Source organism: Diorhabda sublineata, chromosome X (assembly GCF_026230105.1).
Source record: "Diorhabda sublineata isolate icDioSubl1.1 chromosome X, icDioSubl1.1, whole genome shotgun sequence".
Classification (NCBI taxonomy): Eukaryota; Metazoa; Arthropoda; class Insecta; order Coleoptera; family Chrysomelidae; genus Diorhabda; species Diorhabda sublineata.
Window position 1 is genome coordinate 18,173,804 of NC_079485.1, and position 18,199 is coordinate 18,192,002.

The 18,199-nt window shown below is 28.8% G+C and overlaps 1 protein-coding gene across 1 annotated transcript; it reads right to left on the minus strand.

Annotated features, from left to right (window-relative positions):
* Positions 1–50: 50 nt before the first annotated feature.
* Positions 51–17,938, minus strand: LOC130450991 (ralA-binding protein 1). Its single transcript, XM_056789766.1, has 7 exons — positions 17,496–17,938; positions 17,326–17,443; positions 16,904–17,091; positions 16,589–16,850; positions 16,299–16,476; positions 14,285–14,596; positions 51–7,946 (listed from the first exon to the last, which is right to left on the minus strand). Exons 1-7 carry the CDS (start codon positions 17,581–17,583, stop codon positions 7,320–7,322), a joined length of 1,773 nt encoding a protein of 590 aa, XP_056645744.1. The 5' UTR covers positions 17,584–17,938; the 3' UTR covers positions 51–7,319.
* Positions 17,939–18,199: the final 261 nt, after the last annotated feature.

Genomic DNA, 18,199 nt, shown 5'->3' on the forward strand with positions numbered 1-18,199 from the left:
TTACCCCCTTTTATACATTCCCCCCACAAAAGAAAACACTAAAGTATAAAGAAAAATATTTAATTACACAAGCATCAAACAAAAACAATACATTTGATACTGCATCACTATCACGAATTAATATCAGAACCTGTTCATTATTCATTTTTTAAATCTACAAAAAAAAATTGATAAAATCGTAATGTTATACAAACATCGAAATTTGCATTTGCGTCAACCAACACCTTTTCACTCTTCATTTTTGGGAACCATCCTGCGTTTTGTATGAGAATACTGTCATTTTCATTCAGAGACGGGTAATTTTTTATTGTCGAAACAAGACCTACATTACGTACAGAATCTATTATGACACCGTTCAGATCATATCTAAGCTCACGAAATAAGAATGCAATAGCGTTGTTAATAAAATCTAATTTAGTTGGTATATTGCCGGTAGAAGTTTGCAGTTTTCCTTCAATATATAAAAAACTTCTAAGAGTCGTGTATAAACATCCAGATCCTATAAGGGGATTCGAATCTCATCCATTATTGTAGTTCAGTTTACCAGGTATGAAGGGCTAATATGTGTTAAATTGAAATTGCACCATAATGGTGTCATTGATGGATTCGCCAGTAACATGTGGGATTTCAATTATATTAGTACTTTGTATCCAATAGATTTCAAATATTATTTATTTCTGGTTGTGAGGAGTCTCTTTGCTCTTATCAAACTAATGCTCCAACCAGAAATGGAGGGCTTAGTGGAATGTGCTTAATCAAATTTTAAGACAACAATTTCTTCACCTTGAAAATTGATGAGATTTCCCAATTGATCAAATAGTCTATCCAATAAGTTCAAAAACGATAAAAATGGAAATTAAGGTTCTAATATGATTTTGGTATAGGTAAAAAATTTTAATTGTTATTAAAAAAATAAGATAAAAAATGGTATTTAGTTTCTCGTTAATAACTTGAAAAATATTCATTAAGCAATTTTGAAAAAAGCTTTTTAAAGAAGGAGAAATTTCCGATAAAAACGTACTAACTCCCAGAACCCTATTTTCATTATTCACTTTTTTTTATACTATTTTATTTATCTATTTGAAAAATAATTTTTTTTTTGGTCACAGCACATAAGACTTAAATGTCGTTTATCTTATCTCTAATGGTTAAAGAGATATATCAATTTTTTTGATAAGTCAAATGCTACAATTACCGTTTCGTATGGCATTAGAAAATATATGAAATAATTTTTTTGCAGTTTTTCATATATAGCTGTTTTTATAATTTTTTTGTGGTTCAGAAAATGTTTTTGCCAAATTATTCAAAAGTAACCTAAATCAGAAACAGAGAAAGCAGCACTATCGGCAGTACATTGCTGAATTCCTTTTTAAAAGAAGTTTCTCGTAACGTTAGGTTGGGTTAGGAACACACTATTTAATTCTTATATTTTTCAACCTAAAAAAAAATATGTAATGATGACGTTTCCGCGCACAGGTTCTCCGTTGAGTTTCAGCTGCTATGAGGCTTGAAGAGTATCTTTCGGGAAACCAAGCAAGGAACCTATTGTGTTGTCCGATTCAAATGATATGAAGTAATTGCTCTGCACAGACACCTTTGAAGTATTTATATCCGGCGTTATGTTAATATATGCATCTTTTTTTATGATTTTCATGTGCTATTTCAAGACTGTAGCTATATCTTCCAATTCATATGCGCCAAGTGGTATATTATTATTTTCCTAGTCCCCCCACTCAAAAAAATTGTTCGTTTCCATCGATATTTGGTCAAGAATAAAATGTACTGAAATTGGTGAGACCTATTTCATAGTCTGTACCATCATCCAAATAAATAGGGGGAGGATTAAGGTTGTAGCTTTGTTATAATAAATTACCGCAAAAAGTGAAACTAAGGGACATATTTGTATGATAGAGGTATTTCTAAGAATAAAAACATTCACTTAGTTGAAATATTCATATAAAAAATCGAGCAAATGATGTCCGCGTTTATAGGAAGTCTTATGGATTACAACATAATTGTAAAATATCTGTACATTCACACTAATTCCGAAATAATTCATATATTCAGTTGGTGGGGGTGAATTGGCCTAACTATAGGAGTAGATAAGTTGAATTACAGTTTTCACATAAGTAGTCCTATTGTAAAAAGGACTTACTAGTGGTATTTTTTCAATATTCCTGTTACATTATACGAAAGTAAGATTAGTAACCTTACTTTATTTAATATCAAAGCTTTTTTTCAAGAAGAAGTCTTAAGAAATGAAATTACAACTGAAAATCCTTTTTTTATTCTTAAATTTTTTCTAAAGCAATAGTTGGAGAAAAAAATAATTAAAATAATTTATAATTTTTTTTTAATAAATTGAAAGTCAACGACAGGATAACCAAGTTGCTAGTTATTCATTCAATGTCAGAATCAGAGTATATTGCCCTAAGTTCGACAGTTTCTGAGGCAAACCTGTATAAAAAAAATTTAAACGATTTTTATCTATTTGATTTGAAACCTTCAGTCATGATCTATGAAGATAACCAACCAGCAATTAAACGAATAAACCGGAGAATAATCATAGATTGAAAAACATTGAAATTCAATTTTGAATTATTGAACAGAAAATAATGTAATTAGTTTTACGTCTATATCAAATTGCTTATTTATTTATGTTTATTCTTTTGAATGTTCTTGATTTAAGTCTTAGTTTTTTTTAAATAATTTTTGAATTTTATGTCTTATACTTATATCATATTTATTGAAATAACTCCTAGGCCTAACCTAACCTATCATTTTATCCGGATAACTATTTTTTTTCAATGCAGTTTTTGCTTTTAGAATAGCTAAGCATCTAAATTCAGGATCTGATAGTTGGATAGATCTATCAGCCAAACTTATTATCACTGATCTTTTTTGTGATATAGGATGACATTAAATGAAGTTCAAAAGTTGTATCAAAAGGAAATCAAGGAAATTTTTCTTCTAATATCTTCATAAATTTTCTACATTTCTTGAAAATAGAAAAAACGAAAGTTCCATTAGTAGAAGTTTTTACCACGAATTGGGTACTTAACACACTGTTTACGGGCAATAAAGATTATGCAATTCGTGTAAGACTAGTATAGTTACCGAGTTCATTGTAAATTATTATTAAAACATTTAATTCCATAGCTAACACACCACATCTCCTTTTCGCGACGAAATATTCAAAACAGGGACCAACGCAGAAATTTTCAAAAATATAAATGAGCAGTAACGAATATTATAACCTTCATTATTTGAACAAACCTTAAACAATAACACAGGTCCACAGTGGTTTCGGTGCCGAAGATTTTGGAGGTGATTTTTTATGAATTTGATGCCCTGAATTCAAATATGCTATTAGTTTTTTCCTATCAGCTCGAATTTTTAAGATATCAAATTTTTGTGAATGATACATTACGCTATTTTAAAAGAAAAACTATGGTTTAAAGAAACAAATTAAACAAGGAATTTTTATTATATTATTCAAATATTATTCATTATATACAATAGAAAACAGAAAAAGTCGTCATTAAAACCAATTACTCACTAAACATTTTGGAAACTTCTTTTGCGTGACATTCTTGAATGTATTTTAAAGGTTAAACCCGACAGGAATACGTTACGTATAAACTCTCAGAAAAACTTCTGTCAGGAGTTTGAGGAGGAAATATTGTGTTTACTTGAAAGCAGATAAAGGAAACAATGCTGTTAAAATGGACAAAAAGGACAATTTGGAGAGAGTGGAAGCTTAATCGAAACAAGACCATACACCAAAATCTCAAAGAATCCGCTGAAAAAAAGGTTCACAAGTGTGAAAGAAACACTTGTGATGAATTTGTAAAAACCTTGTCACCGGTACACTCAGGTACAAGTTATCCGTAAGTTACCCATCATCGTCGAAGTTTGAAACCCTACCCATCAAACCGGAGAGTTTTTCAGTTAAGAATTCGTTAGAATTTATCAACAAAGTGAAAAGTAGAAAAACTGAATATCGGGAAATTTTAATCTCTTTTGATGTAAATTCATTATTTCCCAGCGGGCCGATTCCGTAGACCTTTTAGACTTCCTGAGATCGAATAATTTGATAGCTGACATAATAAATGAGCTAGTACAACAACGAATTCTACAAACAAGGCGAAGGAACAGCTATGAGCAGTTGGCGCCGTTTATGGCTGACACATTTATGAATCACTTTGAAAAGCAACTTAGTCAAAAATTTCAATATTTTTCCAAAGTATGGTACAGGTATGTGGATATTTTCGCTGTATTCATTACGAAAAAGGCAAATGTACAAGAATTCAATGTGAAACGTCACTTATGAAATGGAAAATAATAGACAGTTGCCATTTTTAAATAATTTGGTAATTGAGAGTAGTAATCGGCTAGAATTTTATGTATTTAGGCAAAACACCGCTACGTGCAGGTACATTCCGGCTGATTCTATCCATAGTATTCAACATAAGAAATCTCCATTTCTTGGTACATCGTATAATTTACACTTTACACTCAATATCGAGTGATACAATAAGAAAAGGACTTTTATTGAAGATGTAGCTGTATTCAAACGTAAAAAATTTGTTGTTTATACAAAGGGATTGGAAAGAAACTTTAACAGAATGGGTTTTAAATTGGTTTATAAGTCCAATTATAAATTAAAACTATTGTTGGGAATCCTATGAATAAAAAACCAAATTTGGAATAGTGGTATATATGAAATTGTGAAGGAAAGTATAGGGTTTATTGTTGGGAAAGTTCAGCATAAAACGGGTAAGTCAAGTTAATAGGTTTTAGTTTATGTTTAGTCTCTGGAGGCGATATATTGGTTATCGCTACACGGTCAGCGTATTCGTTAGTGGTAGTGTGTTCAGTGTTAAAAAACTAGACAAAATATTCTAAAATCGGTGTAAAGGCTTTGAACAACTTGATTTAGAGTAGAAAGTACTTTTATTTTGGAAGAAATTATGTAAAAACTCGAGTCACAAATATGAGGTGAAGGACCATTTCCCATCCAATTCTCTAATTGGAATTTTTTAACCGTTTGTGATATTCATACTGAACACACTATTTACACTACCACTACATCAAATTACACTGTCTGACGCACGTTTCGTTCAATTTCTGAAGACGATAACTTGGTTATCAAAACACTCGTCAGCCAGTATATTTGTGAGTGTTGGTGTAATGATAGTGTAGAGTATGTTCAATACCCAATTCGTGGAAACTACTTCTAATAATGGAGCTTCCGTTTTTTCTATTTTCAAGATATATAGAAAATTTATGAAAATATTAAAACAAAATTTCCTTGATACAGGATAATTATTTTAAACGTAAGAATATCAATTTTATACATCAATTATTTCGATTGTCAACTTCCGTTAGTTTTATATTACGTCATAAAAAATTATTTGTGTTCTAAAATTTGATTTCAAGACTATTGAGCAAAAAGAAAAATTTATCGAAGAATATGTGTAATAGGCTTACACATTACATTTAAGAAAGTACTCAAATATTGATCAAGATAATTGACACATGGGCTTCTTCCTTTACCCATTTTATAATTACAATCTAAATATTATATTAATAAAAATCTCACGTCAACTTCAAAAGATAAAAAAATATTAGATATTAAAAAACAATTATTTCAAAAATTCATTTTGCCAGCTAAAATAAAATCAAATAATAAAATTAAAATAGATATTATATAGTAAATAGATATTGGATGACATGTGGCATTTATTTCGCTTTGTGTGTAAAGCTGCAGAAGCACAGATCAGCTTTTCATGCGGTTCGACGAGAAACTGTGATCAGGATTCAACCAATGCGTGTAGTCAAGCCTAGCCTCTTGCTAAATAGATGCTCTCTGTTGTGGATGAAAGTTTGGAATATATAGACGAAAAAACGTAGACATTTCCCGTGACTGTCTTCCAGCACAGAATCCCATATGATATGTGTCCAATTATTTCAATCAAAAAAGTACATTAGTCTCCATGGATTGAGTAAAAATTTTGAAAAAGTTTTGTTTTTATCTGTTTTTACTTTGAATTTTATTTATTTCAAATAAATTAACCATTGTATACCTGAACGGTTTATTACTTTGCCGAATATAAAAAAAATTAGTTTAAAATATTATTAGCGTCAATTTCACGTAAGGGGAAGTCAAGGCAAATCACACTAAATCTTAGCATTTAATGTAAGGTTTGTGACAACGCTGTAGGAAATGTAGCTTTTACGTTTTTCTAGCTTATTGATAGGTTGTTGATATTTGAGTTAAATGAATCTTCATACTTTTACAGACAATTTATGTTGAATTATTCTAATTTAAGAACCGGCTTCTTTGATATACTTCATCATTATCACATTGTTTATTATAAAAAAATTGAAAAGTATTTATATTCAACTCCCCAACATGTATATGGAGAGCATATATAAGTCAAATTAATGGATATATAAATTAACACAAAAATTTATTACAGACAGCAGTCTGGAAAAGATAGTTTTGTTATGGTGCACAAGGAGTAATAGTGACTTCTTACCAAACATTGAATTGATATTTAATTCGAGAAGAACTGGCAAATGCCACTAAGAAAGTGATACGGATGTGTTTGAAAAATGGTTTCATTGTTTGTTGAATTTTTGGAACTGGAGTCTGCACGAATAACCCGTATTACAGCTGGCGATTAGAAAAAACATATATTTTGATCTGGACAGTTTAAAGATTGTTTGGACAAAAATATATACTCACTACAAATATTTGCAACATGTAGAATACTGTAGAATTACAGTATCACCCTTTTACTACTGCAAAATTAATCTGGGCAGTAAGTAAAAGAATGGAACATTGAACATGTCGGATGTATACTGTATATTTACTAAAAGAGGAACAAAAATGTGGAACTTGTCGAATTGAACAAAATATTAAAATCATCAATCAAACATGATAATAATAGTTATCAACTATGAATTTCAATTTTTAGATTTGATTTTGATACATTTTTCAACTTATTTTTATTTTCATATAAGTATACTTAATTTAAAATTAAAGGGTAATTAAAACGCACAGCTTTTCCTAAAATCAAGAGAATTGTACTTTCAAATACCTAGTTCTAAGTTTTAGGATAATTTTATTTAGATTTTATAAGCAAACATTTGTATCCATTTTCCCCTAAATTCTATTAAAAATATAATAGAAATTTTTATTAAAATACTAAATGAACAATATAATTGATTGTTAAATGATGAAACTTATTATCTCAATAAAAATTTAATATCTAATTAAAATATATATTTTTTGTCGACATTCAGTAACATTAAAAATTCGAATACTTTTCATTTTCCGTCAATCGTAGTTGTGCACTAAACTCTATGCACAATTCTTTTTGTTCAATAATTTTTCTAACAAGATTAATTTTTTTTATTTGTAAAATTTTGTTTTCGTTTTGCAATAATGTCATAATTTGGTCTAAACTTTCTTGTTTTGGAATAACTATTTTTGAAGAAATTGTTTGGTTAGTACTAGTATCAATTTTGCCTTTCAAAACATCAATTTCAATTTTCTCTTTGTGGATATCTTTGGTTAACTGTTCTTTCAACTGAATTAGTCCATTTCTTTTATAAGTTAACAGTATTATATCATCATCGAACAAATAATCATTTTTTTTAATAATAAATTCCTCGTGTTCAGTAACGTTTTTCTCTTGGTCTTTTGTCTCAATTGTAGTCTCACAACTTGCTTCATTTTTCACCGCAGACAAAGTAAGTTGTGATTTAACTGATAAAGTATCTGAATGGGAAACATATTCAATAGTATCACTCAACGCAGATTTTATATCAGGATCCTTACAAGACTTACTGTCTGCAACTTTATGTTCATTGTTAATATCCTCGTCACATTTTTGTGAACTGTTTTTTATCTTCTGTACTGTTTTCATTTTTCTCTGAAATAAATATAGGTTTGAAATTAGTAGAAACTGTTTTTATACTAAAATTCATGTTATATGTGCATCGATTAAATACAATTATCTAGACAAGGGCGCCGCTACCGTTATTGTTGCAATGATATTGGATAAAAAACCAAGTAATAAAAACACGACGCGCCTTAAACAATTATAAATGTCAAAAATACACCCAGAAGTTCAAGCTACACAGAATCAATTGAGAACAAATTGAGGCACTTAAAAGTGTGTTTGTAATGACAAGTTCTTTGACTAAGATGGCATTATGGCATTATAACTATGAAAAATGAGGAATTTGAAAAAATGGAAGACCTATTTTTAAAATTTGATTCAACTATCAAGAGATCTCGAAGATATGAGATCTATGTTAGATAAAGGAAATAAAGTATGTCTTTTATTGTTTGTTTTACTACAGAATCTAGTTTTAAAGCTTCAAATGGGTGCTATAAATGTGGAAGCCAAGAACACTGGTTTTCACAATGTCCTAAGCGAGACAGAGGTAGAGGTGGTTACAGAGGAAGTGGAAGTACTCAAAATTCAGGGCAAGCTAACGTTATAAAAGAAGAAGAGGAAGAAAAATGGCAATGATTGTGGATCTGGAGCAAGTTATCACTTATTGAAAGAGGAACTAGAAAAGTATATGGTTAATATAAGAAAGCTAGACACGCCAATAACCATTCATATTACAAACGGTGACATTTTACAAGAAAATAAAATAGGAACTCTGAAAACAAAAACTCAAGGACAAAAGTTTTGTTTGGAAGGATTAATCGTTCAAAATATGAAACATAATTTGTTATCACTTTCGGAAATTACCTCAATGGGTCATACAATTATAGTAGAAAAAGAAAAGATGATTATACAAGGTAAAAATTTGCATTTAAAATGTAAAACAAGAATAATCTATATGTGTTGATAATTGACAAAATAAGACATGAAGATGAGAAATGTAATGTTATATTAGATGGAGGAAATTGAATGAATTAAAATGAATTAGATAAAATAAGAAAAAAAAATAGACTTCGGTATGCCTGAAGAATTGTGATGCGAGTGCGAGGCTCTTAAGGCTTCATATATATATATATATATATATATATATATATATATATATATATATATATATATATATATATATATATATATATATGCTGTTGTCATTAGAGAATTTTACAATTTTATTGATAAAGCACACAATTTTATATTAGATAATATAAAAATACTAGCTGACCCGGCAAACGTTGTTTTGCCATATAAATAATTTCCTAGTAATTTCTAGTGTAGACAAAAAATAGCTTACTTATTGTAAGTATGTATGTATGTTAGAATGTGTATATTGTATGTATGTAAGAATGTGGTATATGCGTGAAATAAGCATGGAGCGCTGTGAACGATGAGGGAATATAAAAATAACAAAAGGCAAACATTATTTTTAAGTTATTATAATTTATTCCTTAAAATTATATATCATTAATTAAACAATTACGACAGTAACACTATTAAACAATATCAATCTCTTAATGCTATAGCGTGAACAATATTTTTTGTTAGTCCATCTTTAGCTAACACAAACAAACTGGATGGTTTACCCACTTGAGAGCATGCCACGTATAATTGTCCCTGTGAAAAACATGGTGTTCTCAAATCTAATCCACAAACAGACATCGTTTGACCTTGGGATTTGCTGATAGTCATTGCAAATGCCAATCTAATCAGAAACTGAATACGTTTGTATTGAATTGGCACATCTGTAGGTATAATAGGAATCCGTGGTATGAGTATATTTTCACCTCTGAACTTGCCATTCAAAATCCTGGCTTCGATCACGTTTTTCATTAATTTTTGAATGACTAATCGCGTACCGTTGCACAGCCGGGGCGGGTTCAAATTACGAAGCAAGATAATTGGAGATCCAACCTTTAATTGTAAATTATGCGGTGGCATGCCTGGCAAATCCAGTGAGTTCAAAAACTCTGTGGGAAAATTTACTGCTTCGCTGTCATCGCAAACTGTATCAATAGATTTATATGATACCAAGTTCCCTAGCAACAACATTTGTATCTTCAGATTTAAATTATCAACGTCTACATTTTTTGCCGCTAAAATCGCTCTTTCTGCAAGCCACTCATGATTTATGTACTGTGTGTGTACATCGGAAAATATTTGTTAATATGAGAGTTACACTGAGATAGCAAAATAATAATTGTCAACGTTACTACTACACTTGATGCATAAACAATAATGATGGCCGACAACTGTGTAGGGAGTGAGAAAGAAAGAAGGCCGGCTTCGTTCTCATCCCTACTCCGTGCTGTTTACTGAGTCAGAAGTGACACCTGTAGACATCTGGCGGGGATAACTAATTAAATGACGATTGATCAGTTTTCGACCGGAGAGGAAAAATGATTAAATTAATAAAATGGCTATTAAAAAATAAGGGTTCATCGTAGAAGGGTGAAAATTGAGGATTGTATGTATTTTCGTATGTTGTATCATAAAAAATAGAAATTAAAAATTTTGTCTAAAAAATAAAAAAAAAATAATAATATATATATATATATATATATATATATATATATATATATATATATATATATATATATTAGAAGAAGACTAGAAGAAGATAGATTAGATAGAAGAAGAAGAAGATTAGAAGATGAAATAACAATTTGACTTAATATAGTACTTATATATAATTTCTTACTTCACACTAAATTGAATTATACCATTATATCAAGTCTACTGTAAATTGTAGAATTCTGCCACAGAATAAGATATTGTTTTATAAGCAAAAATGCACTTGGTTGTAACAAATGATTTCAAATACTTATCTCGGGAGTTAGTCACCAGTTCTTGTCATGGAGCTTTCAAATGGGAAAATCTACTGTTAGAGAAATTATGCTAGATACATGTAAAATAACATGGAAAATATTACATCCTATTTATATATGACCTTCAACATTACATCACTATTTTTTGATACCTGAGAAATTTTAGTTACAATGGAATATGCTTCACTGTTTAAAAGCAATTGATGGCAAATATATCAACATAGAGTGTCCTACAGATTCAGAATCATTATATTACGATCATATATGAAGTTTTAGCATACTTTTTCTTGCCACTTAGATCAGATTACTGTTTCATACACATATCATATGATATGATAGTGATTCAGGTGGAGAATTACAAACAATGTAGTGATGAGATATTTCTATTTTATATTTTAGGGTATTCTTGCTCGGTCAACTTTTTGAAAAAAATTATTATACAAGGAATTACCTGTACTAAAAAACTGCAATTTACATAAAAGCCAGAAGAACATTTCATTTCATTGGAGATTCAGCATTTCCTTTACAAAACAATATCATGAGACTTTTTCCGGACTCAGCTAAACAAGAGGAGAAACATTTTTAGCTATAGACTGTCCAGAGCTAGAAGAGTTAGATAAAATGTCTTTGGGATAATGATGTCACAATGGCGAATTTTACTTTCTACATTGCTGTATCTGAAAATGCAGTACAAATTGTACTAGTTACAATTGCTCTGCACAAATATATAAAGATGAATCCCATGGCATATAGTAGATACAGAAGACAAGAATGGTGTTGTTTATTTGGGACAGTGGAGAAAAAAAATACCAACAGCTTAAAAAAAGTATGAGTGACCTCTAATAATACCACCAGACAAGTATTTCAGATGTTAAAGCAGAGTATTTTATGACAGAAGGGTCTGTACCATTTCAATATACCTTATAGTAATAACAGAAAGTAAATAATAACATATTTTGTCATAAAATAATTTGCTAAAACATTTTTACCTAGTGATATTTTGTACTTATTTGGAAGTGTTGTTCAAATGGAGTAATAACTAAAAACACTTGAGAACGCCAATTAATCAATTTATCAATAAATTATTTCTAATACATAATTGAGTACATAGAATGTATGAACACTTACTTATTCTTTTGCATTTACTTTACTTAAATACTGAAATACCTCAGCCTTGAGTTAGTTTTGTAACAGGGGATCTTCAGTATATGAAATCAACAATCCAAGTGTGTCCAAACTTAAAAAGTTTCTTTTTTGCAGCGACAGTTTCTTTAAAGACCTTGGTAGCTTGTGTAAAGACTGTATTTATATCTTGCGATCACGATCACTATCACGTATGAACCAGGAGGAACTTTTTTCTTCAAAATCTCAAATTCACTAAAATTTTTTGTGAAAGCAACATGGAATGCTTACTTCCACAGGAATTTACTATTCAGTAATCCTTTAATAATGCAATGTCAAAATAAAATAAAATCACTGCTCAAAGTTTACAAAAGTGCTTTAAGAGCTTTTCACCAACTCTTTTTGAACTGTGAATCAACAGTATTTGTACTTTAAAATAAATACAACCAATCATGTATTTTTTCCTGGTTAAGTTGTTATAGATTTCAAGTTTTCTCAATTAAGAATTTCTAGTTAAACATATTTTTAACTCACTATCACAAGACTTTCATGAACAACTAATATTGGTAAAACTTGAATCCACGAATGAAATATTGAAATTTTTTGTGTTCTTGTTATTCTTTTATTAAAATATAAAAACAGTTTTTGTCAAGAACAATTTGAAAATGGACTCAGATAATATTCCAAGTACTATCATTCAAAAAGCAAAACATTGTGAATTCATATAAACAAATGTCAAACGATGAATCAGAGACAAAAGTGAATGCCATTGTGTTTAAAATTGTAAAAACGTTAGGTAAATAAAATAGCACTTTTGTATGAAATTAACGGATACCAATTTTATTTTTTAGGAGTTGCTAGATCGACTGTACTTCGAATTATTAAAGAATGTAGAAACGTTAGAATGATTGTCTCTTCTAACCATCGAGGAGGTCGTCCAAAAATTGTAAAAACCTTACACGATACAACAAAGAATATAATTTGATGCAATGTTCATAGTTTCTTTTTAACAATGAAACACCATCTTGAAATAAAATTTTAACCAAAATAAAAAAATGCCCGTATTTACCACAAATTTCTCGTTCATCATTACATAAAGATATGAAAGAGATAAATTTTAAGTAAGCCACAAATTATACCAGTTTTTATGAGTTAAACATTCATATGTTATAAGATACTACTTTTAAACTAAAAGATGTAAAGGATTTTCTAATGCAAGCCTAGGATTATGGATAATCTTATTGAACCCCTGATAATCTTTTCTTTCTCAAGTGATGACAGTGTTGAGTTAACAAATTATAGATAATGAAATTGATAGTTTTTATATAGGTACTGTAAAATGTTCATTTGTTACAAATAATGTGTAATAAAAAAATTAATTCAATGATTTTTATATCATATCTGGTTTCTAAGTACTGTAATTACTGTTTTTAGAATGAGAACGAACTATAATAAGTAGTCTATTGAAAAATAGGCCCTTTTTCATACCATTTGAAATTTCCTGTTCTATATAGGTACCTAATCTAAATGTAATGTTCCAAATAAGAAATCTATCGAAGAAATGATGACAAAAACATTATTTTGATAAAGTGTGTCTCATACAGATATTTATTTCTATATAGAACAAAAAATATTTGTTGTAATATTAAATCGAATGTTCTTGTACTTGCAATGGAACATTTTCGTATATTTCATACTCAACCAATTTTCAATTCAACTGATTTCATTTCACATACAGATTTTTCGAAAAACAAACATCCTCTGCTCTCTGAATAATGCAATTTCATTCTATTGTGGTTCCTTCATAGTCACCTACCTTAAAATTCTTTATAGATTTGATTTTACAATTAATTATATTTTTTTGTTTTCAATAATATGCATTTTTTACCGTGTGTCTATTAAATATTATTTAGTTTGTGGTACATTATTTCCAGACTGTATAATTTTAGTATGACTAGTATTTTATGTCATCATTTCCAATCTAACCACTTTTCTAGTGACTTCTAGTGGTGTGATTCAGGTTTCTTGAAATGGTCCTTCTAGTTCAAAAACAGGGTATACATTTCTAAGTTGCATATATTTGTTACGGGCGATTTGAAACTTTTTTAAAATGTTCACATTTAAATTAGATACAGAATATGATACTAATAATTAATTGATTTTTCAGTAAAATAAAATGTTGACATGAGTTTTCGCCAAATTTCTAGATCCTTAGTATACTTCGAGTTCAATTCAATTACATTATGTGTTAAGTGAACTTTCAAATGTGATTTGTTTGTTGCTCATATCAATTCAGATTAAAAAGACACATGTTTGGGCAGCTTGAAAATAAGATGATTTTTAGAAAATATTGAATATTCATCTACTCACTTTTAATTGTGTAATAATTCTTTGCACTTCCCAAAGCTTTTCTTCCCTTTCTTTGGATATACATCCAACATTCATTTCATTATGTATTTGTGACAACAAAGATTCTTGTTTTTTCAACTCCATTTCTAGTTGTTGAGGTCGATCTGGTAACTGTACAGATGATTTTACAGGTGGTATGTATTTGTAAATTACAATGTTTGGAAATAATGCAGAACTATGCTGAAGCAAAGCCTGAAGAAGTCTTGATGATACATGAAATGTATGATTTAGGGCAGAGGCGATATTATGTTTACTCATTTTATTTTGTTTTTCCTACAACAAAAAATATTTTAGCAAAAAGTGTCCATAAATGAAAGGAAACCTATTCATGGACAAATTATGAATACAAAAGCTAACACTGAAGGAAGAAAACATACTCCTTTACCCTTAACTCTGAGTATTGAATAAGTATGAGGGATTTGCACAAATTTATGATTATGTGATTTCAAGTTATCCTTGAAGTTACAAATAAGTTCTCTGTTCATTACAATGTAAGACTATTTCTTAAAACTCTTCATTTAAATTTTGATGAAATTACTATTTAAATAACTTCTTGTTGACTTGAAATTTTTCAAACTGGCTTAATTCCAATGACAATACATAGATCAAATGAGACACCCACAAAACAATTATAGATCATTAGGGGTATCTGATTGAACTACTATATTAAGATAGTTTATACATTTCACTTACAGTTGGGGTAGTAGTATCTTATATAAACATTTTCTGACATTATAAAAATACATGGGGGCCTAGCACTTAGGTTAATGAGTTCCAATATCGCTGAATCAATTCTCAGGGCAACATACATTTTTCAATATTACTTATTTCATCTTTCCATTGATGAAAATAATCATACAATTCTGTAAATATTATTCACTATATACATTTATATAACCATTTTCATATAACAGAATACGATTCAATATTTTAGAAATAGGACTTCTACTTCTACCTCAAGTCATTGAATTACTTCCTAAATTTACTTCTTATTTTCAACATTTTTCTCAAATTTGAATGATTTTCTACCATAATAATATATTAATAAGAAAAAATTAAACAAAAACTCTCTAATGTGCACTTAAGAGTAAAAAATAAAGCCAAAACTTAAAGTTTGGCTTTATTTTTTAGTTAACCTGGAGGTAATATAAAAAATTAATGAAAAATAAGTTAAGGAAAAATTTAAAAGATATGATAATGTAAAGTATTGACATTTAAAAGTAATATATATTATAGTTATGGTGGTTTTCCAACGGGGCCTTTCAAGATTTGTACAGAAGAATATAGTTTCCATGATGTCTTCTTACAAGAGTAGTCTAGTAATTCGATTGCCAACAATTTACAGTGAATTTTCTCAATTCTATTTTCATTAACTTTTCACACCACTACTCATCAGCTTAACTAGGACTCAACTTAATTTTTCTCAACTTTTATTGTATGTTTAAGTGAAATGTTACTAAGGTTATTATAATTATATGCTTTAGACCCTACTGTGCTAAATTTAATGTAAAATATTGTTACTAATAATTTTTGTACCCTCTATGGAAACAAAAAAGCAATTGAGATTCTATATTTATTTAGATGAATTTTGTTAGTGAGAAACAAAAAATAACATGTTTAGTTGTATTAGGCAACCTAAACAAGACTTCTACTACCTTCATTATTTGTCTTAGTAGTAAAGCTTATAATTTGATTAGAAGATTATTCTATTCTAACAAATTTGCTCCAAATTTAATTAAATTTCAGTCAGTTATGTTAAAAATTCTATATTATTAAACATGAAATATCCAATTGATTCAGAATATTTCCCAGGCCAATTAATATTCTGTTTGATATATTTCTTCACAAACCTTTAATTTATCAATTAACCCTAAAACTAATCAAAAATTGAAAGCTATGCATTAATTGGTAATTTTATTTCATCAGACAATTTTGATAAAATTTGATAAATTTAATATTTTACTGGTTTACTTACATTTATTGATACATTATGTAAATGAACAATGAGCCATGACAACAATAATTTATTTAATGGCGGTAAGTTTTCTACTAATATTTTCAAATGTTTCTCTCTGGTATTGAAATTTAATATAGCACCAGCTTCTTCAAAGCGTACCAACAAATCATTGGTGAATATAGGTTCTGGAAGATCTCTACAAGTAAATAATTTTGTATTATTTTTTTTATAATACAAAAAAATAATATATATATATTTATTTCTACTTATTTGATAAATATATTGAATAAATATATGAATAATTTCACCTTAAAAACATTTTTAAAAGACTGGTAGCTGTAGGTACATCATAATCGCTTAATTTCACATTCTCCCTAAGGTTATACATTTTTTTGATTTGAGAGACTTTAGTTTTGGTACCACTAATTTTGTAAACTCCTTCAAATGATATACCAACTGATTCCACATAATCAATACATTCTCTGATAGGTAATGGTAAATCTACACCATCATGACATCTACTTCTTTCAACTGAAATGTCTAAGCTGACCCCAAAAATTGGTAGTGCTTCTGAAATGTATAAAACAATTGAATTTGCCAAGTAGTAATAATAGTATATATACCTGCAAAAGCAATTGTGTCCTCAACAGAGTTTTTATTTTTCTTGGATTTTTCTTTTTCAAGTTTTTTATCTACCTTCTTCTCTCTGTCTTTCCTATCAGGATTTTCTTTGTCTCTAGATTTTTCTCTTTTTTCTTTGGATTTTGATGAAAACTTGAATGACTTACTCTTTTTAGATTTTGATGGACTCCTGAAATGGGTACAAGGTAACACTGCTTACAAATAATACATGGTACTAAAAATATTAACTAACAATCAGCTCTCTCCCAAGCACACAGTTTATAAAAAAAAATCAGTCTATAATTATCTGAAAACTTAGGGAGAGAAAAAATATCTAAACTGTGACAAATATGCAAAATTTAAGAAAGATTACTTCCAATATATTTACAAGCGAATTTTATAAAATTGAAGAGACATTGAATACCTTGATCCTTCATCAGAACTTTCTCCCAGAGCTGCATAACCTCTTTCCTTATCTTTCTTGTCTTTACGTTTACCAATTAATGTTTCTTTTTTCACTACTTTCTCTACTTCATCACTATCTACAGAAAAACAGATAAAAGAATTTGTACTTTATTACTATATAAAACTTACAGTCACTTTCATTACTACATTTTTTATTGAGATCTGAAGCATACAGTCCTGGAAAATCTTTCATGACATCTGGACTATCAAAATCCATGTATATTTACTTACTTTATTTAACAATAATTCTAGTGTACTTAATGACAAATGTTTTATTATCATAGAAAATAAAATCTATAGTATATAATCTTTGATCTATAGACAATCAAACTGCGAAAATCCTTATATGATATTTTGTCAATAACTGGATTGTACAGTCATAATTTCATAGATAAATGAAAGACAAAACATCACCTACGACACATAGAGTTAAGATAATGTAAGGACTTGCTCACTGATTTCTACTAGACAAGTATGTAAAAATACCATATTTTACATTTTTGCTAATTTACAAATGTAATTTTGCACATTAAAAATACTACGGTAAAATACCGGGAAATGTAAACTCTTGTGGTAATTTACTACAGTAATTTCCCGCCAATGAACAGAACTAAAATATGATGAGAATGACATAATTTTGTTCTAAGAATTCGAGAGCGAAACTACTTTTTACTGTTCGATTAAAAAAAGTAAAGAAATGTATAAATCAGAAACTTTATTTTTTTTCTGTTTCTAAATTAGTATATTATTCACGAGTGTATGATGAAGATTATTATTCACGAGTGGAAAGTTTGCTGCCACGATAGACAAACACCGGTATTGTCGGCTCAAAT